This window comes from Convolutriloba macropyga, chromosome 10 (genome assembly GCF_964194025.1).
Source record: "Convolutriloba macropyga chromosome 10, txConMacr16.3, whole genome shotgun sequence".
NCBI classification, from domain to species: Eukaryota; Metazoa; Xenacoelomorpha; order Acoela; family Convolutidae; genus Convolutriloba; species Convolutriloba macropyga.
In genome coordinates, this window is record NC_134477.1 from 30,378,454 (window position 1) to 30,404,700 (window position 26,247).

General features: G+C 38.6%; 2 protein-coding genes across 5 annotated transcripts in view; one reads left to right on the forward strand and one right to left on the reverse strand.

Moving 5' to 3' along the window:
* LOC142347860 (putative E3 ubiquitin-protein ligase DTX2) overlaps positions 1–8,353 on the reverse strand; it is a 346,790-nt gene extending 338,437 nt beyond the window's left edge. For all 3 annotated transcript variants that reach the window (XM_075399000.1, XM_075398999.1, XM_075398997.1), the window contains exon 1: positions 8,330–8,353. The gene's annotated coding sequence lies outside the window, so the exon portion shown is untranslated. The remainder of the gene's footprint in view (positions 1–8,329) is intronic.
* LOC142347862 (arginine-hydroxylase NDUFAF5, mitochondrial-like) overlaps positions 2,160–26,247 on the forward strand; it is a 38,414-nt gene continuing 14,326 nt past the window's right edge. Inside the window, exons 1-4 of one of the 2 annotated variants that reach the window (XM_075399001.1) lie at positions 2,160–2,471; positions 2,650–2,840; positions 13,331–13,547; positions 14,186–14,352. In XM_075399001.1, the coding sequence (XP_075255116.1) occupies positions 2,188–2,471; positions 2,650–2,840; positions 13,331–13,547; positions 14,186–14,352 (859 nt within the window). In that variant the 5' untranslated portion in view covers positions 2,160–2,187. Of the gene's footprint in view, positions 2,476–2,649; positions 2,841–13,330; positions 13,548–14,185; positions 14,353–26,247 lie in introns of both variants that reach the window. The other variant, XM_075399002.1, reaches the window with a different exon arrangement.

A 26,247-nucleotide genomic window follows, 5' to 3' on the forward strand; every position in this document is an offset into this window, starting at 1 on the left:
TTAATTGGAGATCTCATTGAATGCAATTCACTATACTCCTATCTATTTTTCGTCTTAAGACCTCGCTAATGCCAATTGGTTGAACCGCAGGGTTTTTTACTAGTGCAAGCAGACGACAAGCGTTATAAAAATTAAAGAAAATTAGACCTACGGTGGCAACTCTGATTGTATGTTTGGACACTGTTTTGGAAAGATCGATAGAGAAGGATTCGCAAGGTGTCAGAAGTCGTCTCCATTCCCCTGCATCATCCAGATGGGCCATGGTTGCTATCTGTTTTCATTGCGGCGCGTTTTACTTCAGAGCTAATAATTTTTTCAAAAATAAAAGGATGGTACAACACATCTCAAATTTTCAGATTGTTTACTACATATTTACGATCGGTTTTCTGACTACATTGGTGCGTTTTTTGTGGAAGATCAAGTACGGTAGTTTTTTTTCATTTGATTATCATTTTTTCAGTTGTTGATAGCCACGCCGTAGAGTTCCTTTTTTCGTCTGAAAATTTTCCCAAAACTTGCATGGTTCCCGGGTTGCCACGGTTGACGATGTCGAGGTATGTTTAGTTGTTCCTTGATGATCAATTTTTGCATGTTTGCTGCAGTGTCTTCAAATGAAGTTTGGATGAGGATCAGTTTTAATTGACAGGCTGCTGCCTTTGATATGCAATTATGTGTTGCAACCCTGGCACCAAACTCCACTTCCTCGGAGCTGAAAAACACTTAGTGCAAATTGTTTGAGTCAGAGGGAGGCTGTTCACCGAGTAAAGATTATTGATAATAAGATGAATTAAACTCTGCATAAAAATTTTTGCAAAAGGATAGCACACCACGTAGATACAAGGTAAACCAATGGTTACCGTAGAGAAAAATGATTACCATTTCGACAAGAATAAGGCTTACTGAAAAAAAAAACATGGTGAAATTATTAAATTTCTAACGAAAATGTTGTGGAGCCAAGTTCAAGTAAAAAGGTTTCCTGTTAACTGGTTTTCCGACAGAACTCGGTCGCAATCAATGAAGTGAGCAGGAGTAGTGGCGATCATTGAATCCTGCGACGTTGAAAATTGATCTCTAATTGAGGGGAGGATAAAAGTTGACTAAATTGAAGAGGTCAATTAAGTTAGCTCCGCGATATGAGTGGATGGTTGGTCCGACTGCGCTGCCTTCATTACATTTTGTCCTGGTTTTATCAATCAGTAAGTCTTGTACGTTCCAGGTTAAGATCGGTACCGCTTATTGTCTCTTCACCCGCAAAAATTTGAAGCAGTATCGTCTGCTTCACGCATGTACAATCATCTTCAAATCACACAAAAACACAGGAGCACACTCACAGACACGGATCATATTTTAGCATAACCTATATAAAAATATAAAAAGTACCAATGTGTGGGAACAGTGCAACCTGGTGGTTGGATGTCCTTAACACAGAGACGACCAACAGCGCGCAGGATCAAAGAGAGAAAATAAAGAGCACGGCACAGTTAATCACTGAGGGCAAAACTTGAGCCTGTTTCTAAAATCCCTTAAGGTTGCTCCACCACACATAGGCGAATCCTGAACATAACGTATCGATTTAAGTATATCACAATTAGGCTAGATCTGCTATATCAATTGGAAATCAACTCGACCTTGGGCTAAAAGTCGGCAAATATCTCGTCGAATAAAAACTGCTCAATTAGTAAACGAAAATTATTGTTCACTTTTCAAACTCAAAAGAATATTTCACAAAAAGTGTCAGCAAAAATCAAAACTGATTACCAAACAACTCCCAAAAGCAGTAAATTGAAAAGCTGCAAAATTCGCGACATTATGGATTTTAAATAAAAATTAACTATCAACAGCGACTTTAAACATTGAAAATACTCCCTCTGTGTATATTGAAATGCGTGACTGACTGCACTTTATTGCTTTTAAGGAAGGTAAAATTGACGTCGAACCGTACCGTCAAACATTGAATTTATTCAAGAAAGTACGACACGCCAATATAGCAGTGGAGAACTACACATAAGCAAAAATCGACTAAAAAGAATGGTTTAAAATTTTTACCACAGTGTGACGGTCACTTCTGTATGACTTATTCTATTACTATAGAAAAGAGGGATCTTTTCCGTTTGCGCCCCCAGTACGTTTTGCGCCCCCCCCCCCCCCCCAGCTACAGAGCACGTGCGTTTGGTGGCTGCAAATAACATGCGCCAGAGCATAAACCCGGTTATTAATGGTAAAACATGGGATACTGATTGTGCTATTTTATCTTTTCCGATGATGTTGTTAATATCCAACAAGCATATTTGTTGCTCTTGTGTAAAGCGATTATCCTCCGGAACTGTAAATGTTTTTAACCGTGCTGCCAAAAAGAGGCATCGCGATCTCATGGCAAAGCTTGAAAACATCGAAACTTATGAGTATCTGAGGATGGAAATGGCCGAACGACTGACAGATCGCCTCGCAGATATAGCCAGACAGTTCGATAGATAAGTATGAAGTTATTATTTGGTTTGGGATCTCAATTGATTGATATATATTGTATGAAAGAATGAATTTTTACACTGTTCTACGTATGAAGTAACCGGAGGGGGGGGGATTATTTTAATGGACACAAAATGCATTCAAAGTGTGGCATGCTTGATTACCGTTTACTCTCGTTTGTAAGGCCCTCGATCTTGGATGCGGAAGAGGATATCTATCTTCCATGTTGGACCCCGACGATGTTAATGAGTTTTATCAATGTGACCTCTCTAGTCGCCTCTTGGATCGTGCGATTCCTTCGACGATAAATAGAACAAAATCTTGCCACATTGACGAGGAGCGCATTGAATTTGAAAAAGATTTCTTCAATCTGGGTTAGCGTTTTTCATGCGACAAAATTATATATAGTTCTACTGGAAAGATAGCTGGGGTAGTTCGAGTAAATAAAAAAGATGCAATATTAATAAAATCGTGAATTTTCGAACTTCTGATTTTTAGTTGCTGCTCCATGGAAAGTTCTTCAATGAGTAATTAAATCCTCTCAAGCCTAATCTCTAGCAATTATATTTCTCGTGCTGTCTTTTTAATGCGCGATTTTCACTTGACCGATTTTTCGTCTGACGTTTTTTACTTGTCTTCCTCAAAAACGACATAAACAGGTGAAGCCAGGATGGCATTAAATGGCTGAGCATCTCGCTTACAGTCTCACTGGTCTCACAAATTATGCGATTCCACAAAACCGTTTTGAGGAGACATAAATTCATGGTGTGAATAAATTGATCCCCCTCGACAGTCACGCCCCCAATCCTAACCCACCACCATCATACCCCGTCCACCCTCCTCCACCTGGCGATTTGAACCCCTCTCGATGTCCAGCGCTCCCAACTGTAGAAGATGACTATCCAATTACGCAGGGCCACTTACTGTCCATGGATATCAATCCTTTGTGAGATAGAAAAAAGTTGAAATCTCATCAAAAAAGATTGCTTAATGAAAGCAATTGTCTAGTTTGAGTTTTTTAATTCTTTGTGAGAAGTGGCTGCGTTTGACAAAAAGTCAACTGCATTGGGTTAATCTTTTTTTGGAAAATTTACGGATGCCAAGTATTAAGCCGGCGTCGATGCTATGCATCAACGCGGTAAGCTAGGCATAAATTACTATTTTCGGGCGCATGTTTTCAGCTTGAAAACAAACCATTAAAATACACAGATTTTTTAATCATTTACTAACCAATTACACAGCTCAACTTACTTTCCACAGATATGGATCCTTTGTAAGATAAAACATTGAAATGTCATCGAAGAATTTTGGTTAATAAAAGCAATTTTCTAGTTTGAATTTATTAATACTTTATGAGAAGTGGCTGTCTTGAGCTAACATAAGCCAGCGTCGTTGCGATGCATAAAGGTGGTTAGCAGGGCGGAAATTATAATCTTCGGGCGCAGGTGTTGAGCTTGAAATCCGAAACCATTATAATACACTGATTAATTGCTCTTGAACGAAAGCCAAAGCAATTAATGTAAACGTGTTGGTCTTTATGCAAATTTTTCACTTGACCATTTTGCGTTTTTCTTCTAGAGCATTGTTTGACTTCTCAAGTGACTTCCCACGCTTTCATTCTTCATTTTTGAGTGATCTCTATTGCTCTCACTCCGAAGTAAAGCTGGTTGCTCATATAAAGTCGGTTGCAGCATAGCAAAAATAAGGGCCAAATAGCATAGTCGGCAGTGCTTATGGTTATGAAGAGGGAAGTCAATGGTTCCAATCGCGTTGGGTCAAATGTTTTTTTACCCGCCTGTCGTTAGAGAGCAATTCTTCCGACATTAATCGGTTTGTTTTTACAATGGCTACCCAATTACGCTGCTGGTTTTAGTAGTAGTAGTAGTAGTAGTAAAAGACTTCAATTGACCAAATTATGGATATTAATACAACACATCAGAAAGATCTAAGCATATGGTACAAACAAGAAATTAATCTATAACTATTACAACTGGTGAAAAAAAAATTAATTACAAAAATTAAGAACGACAAAACGCACAACATTTAATGGACCAACTACAGGGCACGTCCGGATTAAACTTTGAGTCACGTAGTGTGGAGAAAAAAGTTTTCAGTAAAACTTTGTAGTTGGCTGGTGGCCTCAGGATGTTGAAGTTACCAGTGTCGCTGAAATCATTCACATAGATTTGTATCCCTTTAAAAAATGATTTAGCTGCCAGCTGCTTTTTCGTGGGGCTCACTACAATATGATCATGAGATTTAGTTCGAAGCATCTTAGAATATGTCTTGATAGAGAAAAAGTCCTCGAATTTTATGCACGTATTGCCCATAACAATGGAAATAAAGAAGCGAAGATCACGTTCAATCAGTTGATAGCATATCGGAGTATTATTTGACGCACGAAGAAGTGTGTTGTAGTCATTCCTTCCGTAGCACCAGCGTAAACCCTTCCAATAAAAATTTTCTAATAATCTAAGATGGCTAACATCAGCAAACCACGCTTGAGAACCATAAAGCAGAATCGACAAAACACAGGCAGAATATAAGTTATACTTGACGCTGTTCGGTAAGCTGTAAGGCACATTATGTCGAAGATAATTAAAGCTTCTCTGAGCTTTCGCTAGCTTGGTCCTCACATTAATATTCCTTGTTTAAGTTACTTGAGATTTCTATGCCTAAGTCACTTGTTTTATCAACTTTTCTTATCAAATCGGACCCAATACTGAAACCACCATCGCACTTTTCAGATACTTGAAGATACACCTTATTTGTCAACGTTGAAGGTAAGATCATTTTCGGCAGCCCAAGTAGATAGCTTATCGAGGTCTTCCTGGCATTTGCTAAACATGTCTTCTCCCGCACATGCCAACTTTGTGTCGTCTGCAAAGCAGAAACAACTTGAGAATTCCGGTAAGGACAGCATGTCGTCAATATACACAAGAAACAGCAACGGTCCTAAGACACTGCCTTGAGGAACTCCACTAGTAACCATGATTTCATCCGATAAAGTCCCATTGACACTTACTCGTTGCGATCTATCACTTAAGTAGGAAAAAATAAGTTTTAAAAAATTGTTATCTAGGCCATATAAAGCTAACTTGTCAAGCAAAATAGCATGGTTAACGGTGTCAAAAGCCTTAGCAAAGTCCAGGTAGATTAGGACTTGCTCGACGTTATCGTCAAAATTGAAATACAGCTCGTCCAAGTAAATAATCAATTGAGTTGTTGTTGAATGACCTCTTCGGAATCCATGTTGACCTGTTCAATTTGTATCGTAGTCGCGAGTAAAGAAAATCAAAAATAAGCTTTTCCAACACCAGGGATAAGCGGGGTGACAACGATATTGGTCTGTAATTTTCGATATTGTTTCGGGACTCTTTTATGAATCGGCGTCACAAATGCACATTTCCAAAGCCGAGGCCATTTGCAGGTAAGAATTATACGGGAAAACAATGAGTGAATTAAGGGCCCAAGAGAAGCAGAGCAGTACTTCAGTACAAAGGGCGGAATTCCATCCGCTACGGCATTTGAGCTTATAGGCAATGTTTCAAGTAGTTTGATGGTCTGCGAAATGGTAAACACTAAATTATCGAGGTGAATATTGGCACTTTGGGTATCGATGGGAGCTACAGAGAGAGAGGATTGCTTATACACCGAATGGAAGAAAAGATTGAATAGATTGGCTTTTTCCATATCAGATCCAGCAAGCCGATCCTGGTAAATCATTTCGTTAGGAAAAGAGCTGCGTCCACTTAGACTTTTCAACATTTTAAAAGCATCGTTTTTTCTGAATTTTTTTTATTGACTGAAGAAAAGACACTTTATCGAGCGCAACAAAATCCATTACCTCTTTTTTCAGCTGATCTAATTTGTGCTCTGAACTCATTTGTCGTTTAGCGGTCTCTAGTTTATTAATAGAGTGCATCGTCAGTGAACTGTAATAAAAAGGAAGCAATTTGAGCTTTTTGCGTTTTCGAACAAGACATGAAGAGATTACATCTACTAATGTCTTCAATAAGAAATCACTAGTATTTTGCAGACTAGATGCTGCCTCAAAGTCAATTAAATCAATCTTGCTTTCTAAAATATTTTGGTTGAAGCTACTCGCTGAGAATTCGGAGGAGAATGGAGCCACGTAGCATTGTAAATAATCGTAACTAATAATGAGAGGATAGTGATCTGAAAAAGATGCAGGCAGCTCTTCATAGTCAAAAGCATTCGGTTGAGATACGAAAACCAGATCTAGTATATTACCCCTCTTGTGCGTAGGAGATCTAATAATCTGTTCTAAAAGCAACTCCTGTGTCATCGAGTCAATTAAAGACTGATCAACAGAGATCAAGGTGGTGTTACTTTCCCAATTTACATTAGGCAGATTAAAATCACCCATAACCACAAATTTCGACTCTTGAGACGGTGCATCCAACTGTTTAAAATTATTGTACAGATCGAGAATACAATTTTCTGCGATTGATGCTGTTGTAAAATACTTTGATCCCATAGAGGGTAGGTACACGAGGACAAGGCCAAGTTGGAGAAAACGGTTACTAAACACGCCGCTAACGAAAAAATCGCCAATTTTCAAACTCGAAATTCTGAAGAGTTGCAAAAAAGAATGATGTGCTGCAAGCAAAATACCTCCGTGTTTTCCTTGGTTTCGATCACTTCTAGCAACAACAGTGTAGGGCATTCCACAAAATACGACTGAATCTGGTATTGAATCATCTATCCATTTTTCAACGAGGCAAACTAAGTCTGGGGATTCGTGTGAGAGCAGTTGATATAAATTGAGCCGTCGTTCTAAACTAAGGATGCTTTGCACGTTGAGAAGTAAACACTTCAGGATACTTTTGACAGGCTGTGTCAGATAACGCGGTAGTCAATCCCGTTTTCCAATTACTCGCCCTTTTCTTATTACGAAAGCTTTGTCAGTGTATTTATTTTCAAGTGAGCGTTTCTCAAGTCTAAGCTGATATTGCGCTTCACGTTCCGACTTCGTAAGATCAAGATCGACAAATACTGCTGAATAGTCGTCGGTATCTTTCAATTTGGCCGAATTACGAAGAAATTCTTTTCGTTTCAATAGACACTTGAATTTGATCAGGAGAAGCTGCCGACCATTGATTTCACTGGCTTTGCCGATTCTCTTCGTTTCAATTTGATTGCTCTGAATATCAACATTAATAGATCGGGCAATTTTAGTAACAACTTCATGATCATTGATTGAGCTGATCGGAGTAGTTCCCTTGATAATTAAATTCAGTTTTTCGCTTTCTTGTTCATGCTGTTCTTGGCGGATTTCTCTCGCAATGCATGACCGCGCCTTGTTTTCTTTTGTTAAGTTGTCTAAAAGCACACTTGAGTAACTTTTTGGCTCCTTCTGCTGCCTACGGGAGCAGAAACCACAGATGAAAGTCTTGCTGCAGTCGAAATTTTTTGGTAGAATAACTTTTGTTAGAACGGGACATGCGTCAGTACTACATGCTATTTCTTTCTCCATGGAACAATCTTTCGACAGCTGACCTCTCGTTGGCATTCTCAAAACAAAAACTTATCCTAGGTCTAATAAACACACCGCACCACTGTAATGGTGAAACTCAACTAGTGAAAAAGAAAATGTCACTGAACCTCTGTAAGCAGTGAAACTTAATTGGAAGCTGTCTCAAATTAATTTTTACAATCAAGGATAGCTGGGTGAATACTTGATATTGATAAACTGAGCGCGGCAATCCAAAGGTATCTTCTGCCGGAATCTGAAATCCCCTGTAAGCGGGGCTACCCAATCAAAGTCCGGCCTCTGATATCAAGTAACCACAGAGAGAGCTGAAACACAATTAAATAGCCTCCCGGGTGCAATTGGAGACTATTTAATAAGTTTATCACAACAATTAGGCTGAATTTTACTGTCCATGGAAATCAAGCACTCTAAGAATAAGTAAGCTGAAAATCTACGGATGCCAAGTTTTAAGCCGGAGTTGATGCTATGCATCAATGCGGTTAGCTTGGCGTAAATAATTATTTTCGGGCGCATGTTTTCAGCTTGAAAATCAAAACCATGGGAAGACAGAGAAAACAATGAGTACCCAATTACGCAGGGCCACTTACTGTCCACGGATAGCAATCCTTTGTAAGATAAGAAAGTTGAAATGACATCGAAAAACTTTAATGGATGAAAGCAATTGTCTAGTTTGAATTTATTAATTCTCTGAGTAGTGGCTGCCTTGAACTAACATTTTTGTTGGGGGGAATTTCCAATTGCCTAGTATTAAGCCAGCGTTGTTGTGCCTAGTATTAAGCCAGCGTTGTCGCTATGCATAAACGCGGTTAGCTTGACGGAAATTATTATTTTCGGGCGCAGGTTTGCAGCTGCAAAACCGAAACCATGGAAGTAAAAGATTTTTCAAAAATGTGTCATCTAATTGTGTAGCGCTATTTGCTGTTCATTGTGTAAAGGCTTTGAACTACGAAAAAATTGTCAATTAGTTCATTAGTAGAGCTAAGAAACTAAATAGTAGACATTACATGCAATTAAACATAGCGTAATGAAGTCAGGTTCAAATTGATTTTAGTTGTTGTTTATAAGAAGCGGCTGCATTGAACTAAAGTTTTTGGGTAGAATTTTCTGTTGTCATGTATTATAAGCCGGCGTCGTTGCTATTCATCAGCGTGGTTAACATGGCGGAAGAAATTACTTTTGTGGGCGGATGTTTTCAGTTTGAAAACGGAAGCCTTGAAAGTGAAAATGAGATATTTGGTTGTCCAAATACGTTGCCCTAGTATTCGTTGATGGGAAGCCGTGCATAATGAGAGAGGCCGTTTATTAATTCAACCGTTAAAGGGTTATACCATAAAGTTGTACATCGTGTATAGTGATAAAATTGTTCAGTGAAATAAAGGTAATAAAAATTTTCGCGTAATGAAACTCTGCTAATGTTTGTTTCAATTATCCGATATTGGTAAAATCAGTGCTATTGTATTCGAAGAGCAGTTTTTCTCTGATGGAGGATAAATTTTTATAATTTTCAAAAACCAAGAAGTCAAGGAAAAAACCAATAAAAGAAAAATGACTATTTCTTAATGAATTAGGTTTGGTTTTAAGGCGAGAAACTGTTTTTTGTTTCCTTTTCCAGTCCTCAATAATGGCTTCCTTTCTATGGTTTTAGTTGAATTCAAGTTTGCACCAGCTAGTTCGCCTGATATTTGAGTGTAGCTTAAGTATTCAGTGAGGCTTTTATTTTTAAAAATAGGGTTCTGTTTTTCTTATCGCAAATGAATGAAGCTGTCGATCTTTGTACTGTTTGAATAGAATTAAACTTCTTACGAATTGAAAAAGGTAGAAGTGACATAAACAAACCAAACTTGAAGGATCTCATGTTTTTCTCTTAATTTTTATGTTGACATAGACATGGCGGTTTTAAATTGGAGACGTCTATTAGTGGGGTCAGATTGCAACATCGAGTTGCCTGCTGATTGCTCCCGACTTCTAAGGAATCTTTTTGCTACGTTGTTTATTTTTCAATCATACATATGTTTTCTTACATTTTGCTGGTTTCCTATAATGGAGTGGTAATTGTGATCACACCAAACAGTCCGCGGAGCAAAAAAGCGAGTGGTTTTAAGGCAAACAGAATTTTTTCACTTCAGTTTGAAAAAAAAATATTTTGTTTAATAGCCACAAAGCGAAAGCTGGGGCTCTTAATGGGCTTCTCTTGTTTTTTTTCCAATTCAAAGAATTTGAATTGTATTGGGAAGCTGTCTTTTTTCAAGCTGTCTTTTCACACATTGTCATGATTTTTGAAGTCAATTTAAAGAGGTGATTTTGGCCACCCTTAAACAGTAACAGGAAGGGGAACGGAAAAGCAAGTGGTTTTGTTGCGTAAAAAATTATCACTCAAATTTTAAAGTCTAGCGGGCACTAAGTTTCATTAGAGGTCCAAAGTGGGTTTTAGTAGTCTTTCAAAGGTCATTTTTAGGAGTTTTTGGGCTCAAAATGGTGCAAGTTTTCATGTTTTTTAATATTTTTTGTTTTGATTAGTCTTAGGGTGAAGTTTTTAAAAATTGACGAAGGGTTTTTGAGAGACAAATATGCTTGTTATGGCCATTTTATGAGCTATATGTTTTGGTACTACAAACACAAACACGCAAAATGATACTAATTTTTGCAATTTTTTTCAGATTTTTTTAAAATTGTCATTTTTTTGAGTTTTTTTAGCCCTAGGTGTCAAGAAACCTCCTCTAGGTTTTAATGAAGGGTTTGATGATAGATTATTGCATAGTTTCTAGTGCTAATTGAATGGTTTTCATGTTTTTGCCATCATTAATTTTAGAATTTTTTGATATGTTTGTTAATAGGGCTCTGCATAGTTTCTAGTAACAATGGAATGGTTTTTAGCGTTTTAATGTCTCGAATTTTAGCATTTTTTTTGATAAAATCTGCAATTTTTTTTAAGGCTTCCTAAAGTTTTTGTCAGTTTTTGATATTCGTCCATTCTCAAGTGCGAGAAAACATATTCCACGTTCTGATAAAAAGTTACTGCATGATTTTTAGTTGCATGGATTTGTTTTCAATAATTTAAGCTTTCGACTTTTAGAAGTTTTTGGATGAAATTTGCAAGTTTTTTCAAAACATTTGTATTTTATTTTTTTCTTGACTCAGTAGCCAGGTATCCTCATCCAGGGGTTGATAGTATGTTCTTAAATAGTTGCTAGTGGGCAATTGAATGGCTTTCAACATTTTAATAGAACGAATTTCTATTTTTGAAGTTTGAAATTAAAAAAAAAATTATTGCCGATCGAGCCAATGAGTTTTTTTTAAGCTTGGAATTGGGTTACTGGATAGCCCATAGAGACACAGCAATGATTCTGAAGATTTTTATATCACAATTTTCAGTAACTTTTCTTTATAATTTGCAATTGATTTTCTAAATTTTTTGTTCATTTTCGAGTTAATCGATCTTCAAGGGCCAATGAATATTTTTCAGGTTTTGCAGATATAATACTGGACCGATTTCAGAAACAAAAATTGGGTTTGAACATATTTTTGAAATAGATATTTTTAAAGGGAAAAAGTTTTGCCTTAGGTTTAAAGGTTTCAAGAGTTTTAGAAATGAGTATTTTTTGTTTAGTTTTGATTCTTTTAGTTTCTCAGTTTTGTAGATGATTTTGTTTGTGATCTGGCTGGCATTGTTCAGTTGATCTGCTGATCAGGTAGAGTACGTCTGAGTTTTTCATTCAATTCTTTGAATTGTTTTTCAGGACTTGTCCTGCTATGTTTTTTTACTTCGCCTAACAGATTTTTGTTTCGTCTTACCCTGAGTTCTTAGAATTGACTTTTTCAATGACTTCAGTGACTTCTACTGCTTTGCAATTAAAAGTTGTGTTCGTGACGTCATTTCTGCTTTAAGGTCAACTACGTGACTTTCCTCACTCAAAAAATGACTTCTGAACTCACTTATGGAATTTTAATTTTAATGAACATTTACTAATTAAAGGTCATTAGTGTGCATCTAAATAGTGCCAAAATTATATGCTCTAAGTCCTGAGTAATAGAGTCTTGAGTTTTAATATCGAATATTAATTATGAAAAATTTCCATTAGGGCGTTTTCCTTGTAGAGCAAATGTGTATAATAAAAATGACACTCCGAATTTAACCCAAAAAGTCTAGTGTCCTATTACAAAGCTGGTGGTCGATCTGTTGATCTTATTTCTTACGTTTTTTCAATTCATGGTAGGCTACAAGTGTATCGCAGCTATTCTCCGGCAATCTGCCGGCTATGTTTTCAGTTTTTGTCATCAGATTTTTTCTAAATGATTTTTCCAATCCATTCATATACCTTTTTTGGTCTAGTTTTCTGTTTATACAATTAAATTTCGTTGAATTGTTCCAGGACTTATCCTGCTATATTTTTTTATTTCGTCAAGATTTTTGTTACGACCATTTGACGTCTGAATCACTTCATTTCTGCTTTTTGCTCATTTTCTGCAATTTTAACTCATTTGCGTGCGTGACGTCGTTTTTCACTCTGAGAGAGGTGTTTTGTTCAATCGCGTGATTAATTTTGGCCACACGTGACTTACCTCACTCTCAAAAAGCCTTAACCTCCCTCAAAGTGACTTTTCTTTACTTTTTGATTCAAAGAGATGACGTGAAGTGTGTGTGTCAGTGTAATTGAAGTTTATTTCGGTGCAGCTGAAAGAAATAGCAATAAGTTAAACAGATGCTTAATCAGAGTATAACATTTAATTAAGTTTCTTTATTGTTTTGGTTACTTTTTGAGACCGCAGATCTGCAAAGCTATTTTCTGGCAATCTGCCAGCTATGTTTTTATTGCAATTTTGTTCATATGTGACAATTTCAAATCTCTCCACTTCTCTAAAAAGTTCGTTGTCCTGTTTTTTTCCTAATTTGTTTTTCATTTTTTTTCGGTCATTTCAAACTGTTCTTTTTGTTTTGTCTAGAAATCTTTTCGTAGATGTTTGCCAAAACTTGTGTTGCTATTTTCGTTACAGTTAAAGTTTGAGGAAAAGAAGTTCTTAAGCTGGTATATAGTTTTTTGAAGAATATGTATTGGTAATGCATTTTATTGTCTTGATGTTTGTCATTTTTTCATTTTTGTGAACTTGTATTATTTATGCAAGTGAAGACTCAGGTTTCACGTTTGCGGCACCTCGCCCGCTGTTTCAACTGAATGGAGTTGAGAATTCAGTCAACTTACGTTCGCAATCTGGTAAATAAGGCCACGGTCAGAAGAGAAAAATCAAAAGCAATGAGATAAAACCGATGAAGCGCGGTCTTGAAGACTTTTAAATTGCTAAAATGATCATTCAATATTATCAACTTTTTATAATAAAATGTTTGTTTAGTGTTAACGTGCGGTAGTTTGCACTGGGTTAATGATCTGCCTGGTCTCATGCACAGAGTAATGAGGACTCTAGTACCAGATGGAGTGTTTCTGGGATCTATGCTCGGAGGCGACACTTTGTTTGAATTGAGAACAGCGATTCAGTTGGCCGAGCAGGAACTAGAGAATGGGTTTGGACCTCACGTTTCGCCAATGGTCAATATGCCCGATATGGGAAGGTGCGTAACAAGGTTTTTTGATGTAAAATTACTATGAATGACTAGTTCAACTGATATCTAGCAGGACTGATATTTCAGCAGTAAGTACTTAGTAAACAAGAAACGACTAATCTTGCTTAAAAGGGATTCTGTCCTGTTATATCTCTTCAGCTGAAAATGGGCTCGTAGTCGAGGCAACTGATGCTTTTGGGTAATCTACTGATGCCGTCTTTGCTGCATAATTTGCTACATGTTATCAAATTTGCTGCATAATAGCTCTATTATATGACATCAACATTAAACCATAACCTATTGTGATGCATGATACCCGTACTCTTATCAGTTAGAATTGAATTGTTCCTAGATGGCAAAAAGTTGCAGGATTTATCGAATGTAAGCCATTGCCGCAGATTAATAGCTCTCAGATCTTTATAAAAAGTAGCTTTTAAGGATGGTTAACTTTTCCTAACCGTACATTACTAAAGTCATGATCTTTATTTTGCACAACAACCGTTCTACCCAATCAAGATCCTAATTTTCGTTCACTCAAAGTTACCACTCTGTGTTATTGCCCTTGCCACTAGCATTGTGGCAAGCATCATTTAAGCAATGTTTCTTCCTTGGCTAGGAATTTGTTTCAGCAGTTCTTATTTTTCCAGACTATTGCACCAAGCTGGTTTCAAAATGATCACAGTAGACGTTGATGAGATTTGCGTAAGATATCCAGACATGCGGGATCTTATGGCTGATCTGTGCAAAATGGGCGAAGCCAGCTGTACGTGGAACAAGAAACCCAGTCTAAGAAGAGATACTATTGTCCTTGCAGGTACGTAACTTTTATAAAATCGGTTTTTATACGTAAGGAATCTTTACTGTGTAGAAGCAGCCTCAACTTATTCAGCTTATAAAACTTTAAACCTTAACTTTGTGCATTGGGCTGAAATCTTGAGCGGAATTTCTTTGGACGCCAAGGATTAAGCCGGCGTTGATGTTATACATCAACGCGGTTAGCTTGGCGGAACTTAGTTATTTCGGGCGCAGGTTTTCAGCTTTAAAACCGAAACCATGAAAGTACACGTGAAGTGTTTGCTTTCTGTCTATGAATATCAATCCTTTGCATTGAAAGAAAATTGAATAATAAAAAATGATTGCTTAATGAAACCAATTGTCTGGTTGAGTCAATTAAGTTCTTGATGCTGTAGTTTTAACTCATTTAGTGTTTGTGAGAAGTGGCTGCTGTGAGCTAATATTTTTGTTGGGTAGAATTCTCAGTTGCCTAGTATTAAGCCGGCGTCGATGCTATGCATCAACGCGGTTAGCTTGGCGTAAATTATTTTTTTTCGAGCTCACGTTTTCAGTTTGAAAACCGAAAGCATGAAATACACACGCGATGCTTTGAAAACAAGGCTATGCAATTACTTGCGTTGCTAACTCCAAGATTAAACGCTTTGTAACTTAACAAAAATAGTTTGTTAATTCATTGGTTTTATATATAGCATAAAAATTGACAGGGTGCATGTCATGACTAAGGTAATTTACTGACCTCAAACGAATGGCTCTCAAAAGAAGTTAGTGAATTATGTTAGACCTGTGACCTTTTTAATGCGAGTTTCTCTAACCGATTTTTTGTTATTTCCGTATACCGTAGCTAGCTAATGACGAATAAAACCTCTGGCTAGTCGTTTAAGAGCAATTTGCCCTACGTTAGTCACTTATAGATATCTGTTTTTTGGGTAGCGACTGCTTGAGCTGACTTATTTTTTGGGAGGAATCTATATTGTCCATGTGCTAAGCCGGCGTTGGTGCTATGAATAAACGCCGCTATTTGCTTGAAAAGTGTTTGATCCCTGCTAATGGTTTGCCAAAAAGTAACTGCATTGAATATCATATTTTGTAGAAAACCTTTGGACGCCTAGTATTAAGCCGGCGTCGATGCTATGCATCAACGCGGTTAGCTTGGCGGAAATTAGTTATTTCGGGCGCAGGTTTTCAGCTTTAAAACCAAAACCATGAAAGTACACGTGAAGTGTTTGCTTGCTGTCTATGAATATCAATTCTTTGCATTGAAAGAAAATTGAATAAAAATGATTGCCTAATGAAACCAATTGTCTAGTTGAGTCAATTAAGTTCTTGATGCTGTGTTTTAACTCATTGAGTATTTGTGAGAAGTGGCTGCTGTGAGCTAATATTTTTGTTGGGTAGAATTCTCAGTTGCCTAGTATTAAGCCGGCGTCGATGCTATGCATCAACGCGGTTAGCTTGGCGTAAATTATTTTTTTCGAGCTCACGTTTTCAGTTTGAAAACCGAAAGCCTGAAATACACACGCGATGCTTTGAAAACAAGGCTATGCAATTACTTGCGTTGCTAACTCCAAGATTAAACGCTTTGTAACTTAACAAAAATAGTTTGTTATTTCATTGGTTTTATATATAGCATAAAAATTGACAGGGTGCATGTCATGACTAAGGTAATTTACTGACCTCAAACGAATGGCTCTCAAAAGAAGTTAGTGAATTATGTTAGACCTGTGACCTTTTTAATGCGAGTTTCTGTAACCGATTTTTTGTCTGACCATTTGACATCTGGTCCTCAAAAAAGGGATGAACAAGTAAAAGTTCTCGTAGAGCCTTTTGGCTTTGTAAAGTTATGCGATTCACCGAAAGTTTTGGTATCAGAAATATATGCTGTGAAAGGCGGTCCTTAGACGTTGACCACCTCCCCCATCCCCACCCCATGCTCATCGTTCCACCCTTAACACAACGCGCGACCCCCTCCCCCGTGCTGTCACCACCCTTTCGCCTCCCTCCTTCGCCTTGTTCACGCCACGTCCATTCTATTAAACTTAAGCTAGACTCCGTATACCGTAGCTAGCTAATGACGAATAAAACCTCTGGCTAGTCGTTTAAGAGCAATTTGCCCTACGTTAGTCACTTATAGATATCTGTTTTTTGGGTAGCGACTGCTTGAGCTGACTTACTTTTTGGGAGGAATCTATATTGTCCATGTGCTAAGCCGGCGTTGGTGCTATGAATAAACGCCGCTAGTTGCTTGAAAAGTGTTTGATCCCTGCTAATGGTTTGCCAAAAAACTAACTGCATTGAATATCATATTTTGTAGAAAACTTTTGGACGCCTAGTATTAAGCCGGCGTCGATGCTATGCATCAACGCGGTTAGCTTGGCGGAAATTAGTTATTTCGGGCGCAGGTTTTCAGCTTTAAAACCAAAACCATGAAAGTACACGTGAAGTGTTCGCTTGCTGTCTATGAATATCAATTCTTTGCATTGAAAGAAAATTGAATAAAAATGATTGCTTAATGAAAGCAATTGTCTAGTTGAGTCAATTAAGTTCTTGATGCTGTGTTTTAACTCATTGAGTGTTTGTGAGAAGTGGCTGCTGTGAGCTAATATTTTTGTTGGGTAGAATTCTCAGTTGCCTAGTATTAAGCCGGCGTCGATGCTATGCATCAACGCGGTTAGCTTGGCGTAAATTATTTTTTCGAGCTCACGTTTTCAGTTTGAAAACCGAAAGCATGAAATACACACGAGATGCTTTGAAAACAAGGCTATGCAATTACTTGCGCTGCTAACTCCAAGATTAAACGCTTTGTAACGTAACAAAAATAGTTTGGTAATTCATTGGTTTTATATATAGCATAAAAACTGACAGGGTGCATGTCATGACTAAGGTAATTTACTGACCTCAAACGAATGGCTCTCAAAAGAAGTTAGTGAATTATGTTAGACCTGTGAGCTTTTTAATGCGAGTTTCTCTAACCGATTTTTTGTCTGACCATTTGACATCTGGTCCTCAAAAAAGGGATGAACAAGTAAAAGTTCTCGTAGAGCCTTTTGGCTTTGTAAAGTTATGCGATTCACCGAAAGTTTTGGTATCAGAAATGTATGCTGTGAAAGACGGTCCTTAGACGTTGACTACCTCCCTCATCCCCACCCCATGCTCATTGTTCCACCCTTAACACAACGCGGGACCCCCTCCCCCGTGCCGTCACCACCCCTTTCGCCTCCCTCCTTCGCCTTGTTCACGCCACATCCATTCTATTAAGCCTAAGCTGGACTCCGTATACCGTAGCTAGCTAATGACGAAGAAAACCTCTGGCTAGTCGTTTAAGAGCAATTTGCCCTACTTTAGTCAGTTATGGATATCTGTTTTTTGGGTAGCGACTGCTTGAGCTGACTTATTTTTTTGGGAGGAATCTATAGTGTCCATGTGCTGAGCCGGCGTTGGTGCTATGAATAAACGCCGCTAGTTGCTTGAAAAGTGTTTGATCCCTGCTTATGGTTTGCCAAGAAACTAACTGCATTGAATATCATATTTTGTAGAAAACCTTTGGACGCCTAGTATTAAGCCGGCGTCGATGCTATGCATCAACGCGGTTAGCTTGGCGGAAATTAGTTATTTCGGGCGCAGATTTTCAGCTTTAAAACCAAAAGCATGAAAGTACACGTGAAGGGTTCGCTTGCTGTCTATGAATATCAATTCTTTGGATTGAAAGAAAATTGAATAAAAATGATTGCTTAATGAAACCAATTGTCTAGTTGAGTCAATTAAGTTCTTGATGCTGTGTTTTAACTCATTGAGTGTTTGTGAGAAGTGGCTGCTGTGAGCTAATATTTTTGTTGGGTAGAATTCTCAGTAGCCTAGTATTAAGCCGGCGTCGATGCTATGCATCAACGCGGTTAGCTTGGCGTAAATTATTTTTTCGAGCTCACGTTTTCAGTTTGAAAACCGAAAGCATGAAATACACACGAGATGCTTTGAAAACAAGGCTATGCAATTACTTGCGCTGCTAACTCCAAGATTAAACGCTTTGTAACGTAAGAAAAATAGTTTGGTTATTCATTGGTTTTATATATAGCATAAAAACTGACAGGGTGCATGTCATGACTAAGGTAATTTACTGACCTCAAACGAATGGCTCTCAAAAGAAGTTAGTGAATTATGTTAGACCTGTGACCTTTTTAATGCGAGTTTCTCTAACCGATTTTTTGTCTGACCATTTGACATCTGGTCCTCAAAAAAGGGATGAACAAGTAAAAGTTCTCGTAGAGCCTTTTGGCTTTGTAAAGTTATGCGATTCACCGAAAGTTTTGGTATCAGAAATGTATGCTGTGAAAGACGGTCCTTAGACGTTGACTACCTCTCTCATCCCCACCCCATGCTCATCGTTCCACCCTTAACACAACGCGGGACCCCCTCCCCCGTGCCGTCACCACCCCTTTCGCCTCCCTCCTTCGCCATGTTCACGCCACATCCATTCTATTAAACCTAAGCTGGACTCCGTATACCGTAGCTAGCTAATGACGAAGAAAACCTCTGGCTAGTCGTTTAAGAGCAATTTGCCCTACTTTAGTCAGTTATGGATATCTGTTTTTTTGGGTAGCGACTGCTTGAGCTGACTTATTTTTTTGGGAGGAATCTATAGTGTCCATGTGCTGAGCCGGCGTTGGTGCTATGAATAAACGCCGCTAGTTGCTTGAAAAGTGTTTGATCCCTGCTTATGGTTTGCCAAGAAACTAACTGCATTGAATATCATATTTTGTAGAAAACCTTTGGACGCCTAGTATTGAGCCGGCGTCGATGCTATGCATCAACGCGGTTAGCTTGGCGGAAATTAGTTATTTCGGGCGCAGGTTTTCAGCTTTAAAACCATAACCATGAAAGTACACGTGAAGTGTTCGCTTGCTGTCTATGAATATCAATTCTTTGCATTGAAAGAAAATTGAATAAAAATGATTGCTTAATGAAACCAATTGTCTAGTTGAGTCAATTAAGTTCTTGAGGCTGTAGTTTTAACTCATTGAGTGTTTGTGAGAAGTGGCTGCTGTGAGCTATTATTTTTGTTGGGTAGAATTCTCAGTTGCCTAGTATTAAGCCGGCGTCGATGCTATGCATCAACGCGGTTAGCTTGGCGTAAATTATTTTTTCGAGCTCACGTTTTCAGTTTGAAAACCGAAAGCATGAAATACACACGAGATGCTTTGAAAACAAGGCTATGCAATTACTTGCGCTGCTAACTCCAAGATTAAACGCTTTGTAACGTAACAAAAATAGTTTGTCAATTCATTGCTTTTATATATAGCATAAAAATTGACAGGGTGCATGTCATGACTAAGGTAATTTACTGAGCTCAAGCGAATGGCTCTCAAACGAAGTTAGTGAATTATGTTAGACCTGTGACCTTTTTAATGCGAGTTTCTCTAGCCGATTTTTTGTCTGACCATTTGACATCTGGTCCTCAAAAAAGGGATGAACAAGTAAAAGTTCTCGTAGAGCCTTTTGGCTTTGTAAAGTTATGCGATTCACCGAAAGTTTTGGTATCAGGAATATATGCTGTGAAAGGCGGTCCTTAGACGTTGACCACCTCCCCCATCCCCACCCCATGCTCATCGTTCCACCCTTAACACAACGCGCGACCCCCTCCCCCGTGCCGTCACCACCCTTTCGCCTCTCTCCTTCGCCATGTTCACGCCACGTCCATTCTATTAAACCTGAGCTGGACTCCGTATACCGTAGCTAGCTAATGACGAAGAAAACCTCTGGCTAGCCGTTTAAGAGCAATTTGCCCTACTTTAGTCAGTTATGGATATCTGTTTTTTGGGTAGCGACTGCTTGCGCTGACTTATTTTTTTGGGAGGAATCTATAGTGTCCATATGCTGAGCCGGCGTTGGTGCTATGAATAAACGCCGCTAGTTGCTTTAAAAGTGTTTGATCCCTGCTTATGGTTTGCCAAGACACTAACTGCATTGAATATCATATTTTGTAGAAAACCTTTGGACGCCTAGTATTAAGCCGGCGTCGATGCTATGCATCAACGCGGTTAGCTTGGCGGAAATTAGTTATTTCGGGCGCAGGTTTTCAGCTTTAAAACCAAAACCATGAAAGTACACGTGAAGTGTTCGCTTGCTGTCTATGAATATCAATTCTTTGCATTGAAAGAAAATTGAATAAAAATGATTGCTTAATGAAACCAATTGTCTAGTTGAGTCAATTAAGTTCTTGATGCTGTGTTTTAACTCATTGAGTGTTTGTGAGAAGTGGCTGCTGTGAGCTAATATTTTTGTTGGGTAGAATTCTCAGTTGCCTAGTATTAAGCCGGCGTCGATGCTATGCATCAACGCGGTTAGCTTGGCGTAAATTGTTTTTTCGAGCTCACGTCTTCAGTTTGAAAACCGAAAGCATGAAATACACACGAGATGCTTTGAAAACAAGGCTATGCAATTACTTGCGCTGCTAACTCCAAGATTAAACGCTTTGTAACGTAACAATAATAGTTTGTTAATTCATTGGTTTTATATATAGCATATAAATTGACAGGGTGCATGTTATGACTAAGGTAATTTACTGACCTCAAACGAATGGCTCTCAAACGAAGTTAGTGAATTATGTTAGACCTGTGACCTTTTTAATGCGAGTTTCTCTAGCCGATTTTTTGTCTGACCATTTGACATCTGGTCCTCAAAAAAGGGATGAACAAGTGAAAGTTCTCGTAGAGCCTTTTGGCTTTGTAAAGTTATGCGATTCACCGAAAGTTTTGGTATCAGAAATATATGCTGTGAAAGGCGGTCCTTAGACGTTGACCACCTCACCCATCCCCACCCCATGCTCATCTTTCCACCCTTAACACAACGCGCGACCCCCTCCCCCGTGCCGTCACCACCCTTTCGCCTCCCTCCTTCGCCATGTTCACGCCACGTCCATTCTATTAAACCTGAGCTGGACTCCGTATACCGTAGCTAGCTAATGCCGAAGAAAACCTCTGGCTAGTCGTTTAAGAGCAATTTGCCCTACGTTAGTCAGTTATGGATATCTATTTTTTGGGTAGCGACTGCTTGAGCTGACTTATTTTTTGGGAGGAATCTATATTGTTCATGTGCTGAGCCGGCGCTGGTGCTATGAATAAACGCCGCTAGTTGCTTGAAAAGTGTTTGATCCCTGCTTATGGTTTGCCAAGAAACTAACTGCATTGAATATCATATTTTGTAGAAAACCTCTGGACGCCTAGTATTAAGCCGGCGTCGATGCTATGCATCAACGCGGTTAGCTTGGCAAAATTTAGTTATTTCGGGCGCAGGTTTTCAGCTTTAAAACCAAAACCTTGAAAGTACACGTGAAGTGTTCGCTTGTTGTCTATGAATATCAATTCTTTGCATTGAAAGAAAATTGAATAAAAATGATTGCTTAATGAAACCAATTTTCTAGTTGAGTCAATTAAGTTCTTGATGCTGTAGTTTTAACTCATTGAGTGTTTGAGAGAAGTGGCTGCTGTGAGCTAATATTTTTGTTGGGTAGAATTTTCAGTTGCCTAGTATTAAGCCGGCGTCGATGCTATGCATCAACGCGGTTAGCTTGGCGTAAATTATTTTTTTCGAGCTCACGTTTTCAGTTTGAAAACCGAAAGCATGAAATACACACGAGATGCTTTGAAAACAAGGCTATGCAATTACTTGCGCTGCTAACTCCAAGATTAAACGCTTTGTAACGTAACAATAATAGTTTGTTAATTCATTGGTTTTATATATAGCATATAAATTGACAGGGTGCATGTTATGACTAAGGTAATTTACTGACCTCAAACGAATGGCTCTCAAACGAAGTTAGTGAATTATGTTAGACCTGTGACCTTTTTAATGCGAGTTTCTCTAGCCGATTTTTTGTCTGACCATTTGACATCTGGTCCTCAAAAAAGGGATGAACAAGTGAAAGTTCTCGTAGAGCCTTTTGGCTTTGTAAAGTTATGCGATTCACCGAAAGTTTTGGTATCAGAAATATATGCTGTGAAAGGCGGTCCTTAGACGTTGACCACCTCACCCATCCCCACCCCATGCTCATCTTTCCACCCTTAACACAACGCGCGACCCCCTCCCCCGTGCCGTCACCACCCTTTCGCCTCCCTCCTTCGCCATGTTCACGCCACGTCCATTCTATTAAACCTGAGCTGGACTCCGTATACCGTAGCTAGCTAATGCCGAAGAAAACCTCTGGCTAGTCGTTTAAGAGCAATTTGCCCTACGTTAGTCAGTTATGGATATCTATTTTTTGGGTAGCGACTGCTTGAGCTGACTTATTTTTTGGGAGGAATCTATATTGTTCATGTGCTGAGCCGGCGCTGGTGCTATGAATAAACGCCGCTAGTTGCTTGAAAAGTGTTTGATCCCTGCTTATGGTTTGCCAAGAAACTAACTGCATTGAATATCATATTTTGTAGAAAACCTCTGGACGCCTAGTATTAAGCCGGCGTCGATGCTATGCATCAACGCGGTTAGCTTGGCAAAATTTAGTTATTTCGGGCGCAGGTTTTCAGCTTTAAAACCAAAACCTTGAAAGTACACGTGAAGTGTTCGCTTGTTGTCTATGAATATCAATTCTTTGCATTGAAAGAAAATTGAATAAAAATGATTGCTTAATGAAACCAATTTTCTAGTTGAGTCAATTAAGTTCTTGATGCTGTAGTTTTAACTCATTGAGTGTTTGAGAGAAGTGGCTGCTGTGAGCTAATATTTTTGTTGGGTAGAATTTTCAGTTGCCTAGTATTAAGCCGGCGTCGATGCTATGCATCAACGCGGTTAGCTTGGCGTAAATTATTTTTTTCGAGCTCACGTTTTCAGTTTGAAAACCGAAAGCATGAAATACACACGAGATGCTTTGAAAACAAGGCTATGCAATTACTTGCGCTGCTAACTCCAAGATTAAACGCTTTGTAACGTAACAAAAATTGTTTGTTAATTCATTGGTTTTATGTATAGCATAAAAAATGACAGGGTGCTTGTCATGACTAAGGTAATTTACTGACCTCAAACGAATGGCTCTCAAACGAAGTTAGTGAATTATGTTAGACCTGTGACCTTTTTAATGCGAGTTTCGCTAGCCGATTTTTTGTCTGACCATTTGACATCTGTTCCACAAAAAAGGGATGAACAAGTAAAAGTTCTCGTAGAGCCTTTGGCTTTGTAAAGTTATGCGATTCATCGAAAGTTTTGGTATCAGAAATATATGCTGTGAAAGGCGGTCCTTAAACGTTGACCACCTCCCCCATCCCCACCCCATGCTCATCGTTCCACCCTTAACACAACGCGCGACCCCCTCCCTCGTGCCGTAACCACCCTTTCACCTCCCTCCTTTGCCATGTTCAAGCCACGTCCATTCTATTAAACCTAAGCTAGACTCCGTATACCGTAGCTAGCTAATGACGAAGAAAACCTCTGGCTAGTCGTTTGAGAGCAATTTGCCCTCCGTTAGTCAGTTATGGATATCTGTTTTTCTGGGTAGCGACTGCTTGAGCTGACTTATTTTTTTGGGAGGAATCTATATTGTCCATGTGCTGAGCCGGCGTCGGTGCTATGAATAAACGCCGCTAGTTGCTTGAAAAGTGTTTGATCCCTGCTTATGGTTTGCCAAGAAACTAACTGCATTGAATATCATATTTTGTAGAAAACCTTTGGACGCCTAGTATTAAGCCGGCGTCGATGCTATGCATCAACGCGGTTAGCTTGGCGGAAATTAGTTATTTCGGGCGCAGGTTTTCAGCTTTAAAACCAAAACCATGAAAGTACACGTGAAGTGTTCGCTTGCTTTCTATGAATATCAATTCTTTGCATTGAAAGAAAATTGAATAAAAATGATTGCTTAATGAAACCAATTGTCTAGTTGAGTCAATTAAGTTCTTGATGCTGTAGTTTTAACTCATTGAGTGTTTGTGAGAAGTGGCTGCTGTGAGCTAATATTTTTTTTGGGTAGAATTCTCAGTTGCCTAGTATTAAGCCGGCGTCGATGCTATGCATCAACGCGGTTAGCTTGGCGTAAATTATTTTTTCGAGCTCACGTTTTCAGTTTGAAAACCGAAAGCATGAAATACACACGAGATGCTTTGAAAACAAGGCTATGCAATTACTTGCGCTGCTAACTCCAAGATTAAACGCTTTGTAACGTAACAAAAATAGTTTGTTAATTCATTGGTTTTATATATAGCATAAAAATTGACAGGGTGCATGTCATGACTAAGGTAATTTACTGACCTCAAACGAATGGCTCTCAAACGAAGTTAGTGAATTATGTTAGACCTGTGACCTTTTTAATGCGAGTTTCTCTACCCGATTTTTTGTCTCGTATAGCCTTTTGGCTTTGTAAAGTTATGCGATTCACCGAAAGTTTTTGGTATCAGAAATTTATGCTGTGAAAGGCGGTCCTTAGACGTTGACCACCTCCCCCATCCCCACCCCATGCTCATCGTTCCACCCTTAACACAACGCGCGACCCCCTCCCCCGTGCTGTCACCACCCTTTCGCCTCCCTCCTTCGCCATGTTCACGCCACGTCCATCCTATTAAACCTCAGCTAGACTCCGTATACCGTAGCTAGCTAATGACGAATAAAACCTCTGGCTAGTCGTTTCAGAGCAATTTGCCCTACGTTAGTCAGTTATGGATATCTGTTTTTTGGGTAGCGACTGCTTGAGCTGACTTATTTTTTGGGAGGAATCTATATTGTCCATGTGCTAAGCCGGCGTTGGTGCTATGAATAAACGCCGCTATTTGCTTGAAAAGTGTTTGATCCCTGCTAATGGTTTGCCAAAAAGTAACTGCATTGAATATCATATTTTGTAGAAAATCTTTGGACGCCTAGTATTAAGCCGGCGTTCATGCTATGCATCAACGCGGTTAGCTTGGTGGAAATTAGTTATTTCGGGCGCAGGTTTTCAGCTTTAAAATCAAAACCATGAAAGTACACGTGAAGTATTCGCTTGCTGTCTATGAATATCAATTCTTTGCATTGAAAGAAAATTGAATAAAAATGATTGCTTAATGAAACCAATTGTCTAGTTGAGTCAATTAAGTTCTTGATGCTGTAGTTTTAACTCATTGAGTGTTTGTGAGAAGTGGCTGCTGTGAGCTAATATTTTTGTTGGGTAGAATTCTCAGTTGCCTAGTATTAAGCCGGCGTCGATGCTATGCATCAACGCGGTTAGCTTGGCGTAAATTATTTTTTCGTGCTCACGTTTTCAGTTTGAAAACCGAAGGCATGAAATACACACGAGATGCTTTGAAAACAAGGCTATGCAATTACTTGCGCTGCTAACTCCAAGATTAAGCGCTTTGTAACGTAACAAAAATAGTTTGTCAATTCATTGGTTTTATATATAGCATAAAAATTGACAGGGTGCATGTCATGACTAATATAATTTACTGACCTCAAACTGTTCGCTTGCTGTCTATGAATATCAATTCTTTGCATTGAAAGAAAATCGAATAAAAATGATTGCTTAATGAAACCAATTGTCTAGTTGAGTCAATTAAGTTCTTGATGCTGTAGTTTTAACTCATTGAGTGTTTGTGAGAAGTGGCTGCTGTGAGCTAATATTTTTGTTGGGTAGAATTCTCAGTTGCCTAGTATTAAGCCGGCGTCGATGCTATGCATCAACGCGGTTAGCTTGGCGTAAATTATTTTTTCGAGCTCACGTTTTCAGTTTGAAAACCGAAAGCATGAAATACACACGAGATGCTTTGAAAACAAGGCTATGCAATTACTTGCGCTGCTAACTCCAAGATTAAACGCTTTGTAACGTAACAAAAATAGTTTGTCAATTCATTGGTTTTATATATAGCATAAAAATTGACAGGGTGCATGTCATGACTAAGGTAATTTACTGACCTCAAACGAATGGCTCTCAAACGAAGTTAGTGAATTATGTTAGACCAGTGACCTT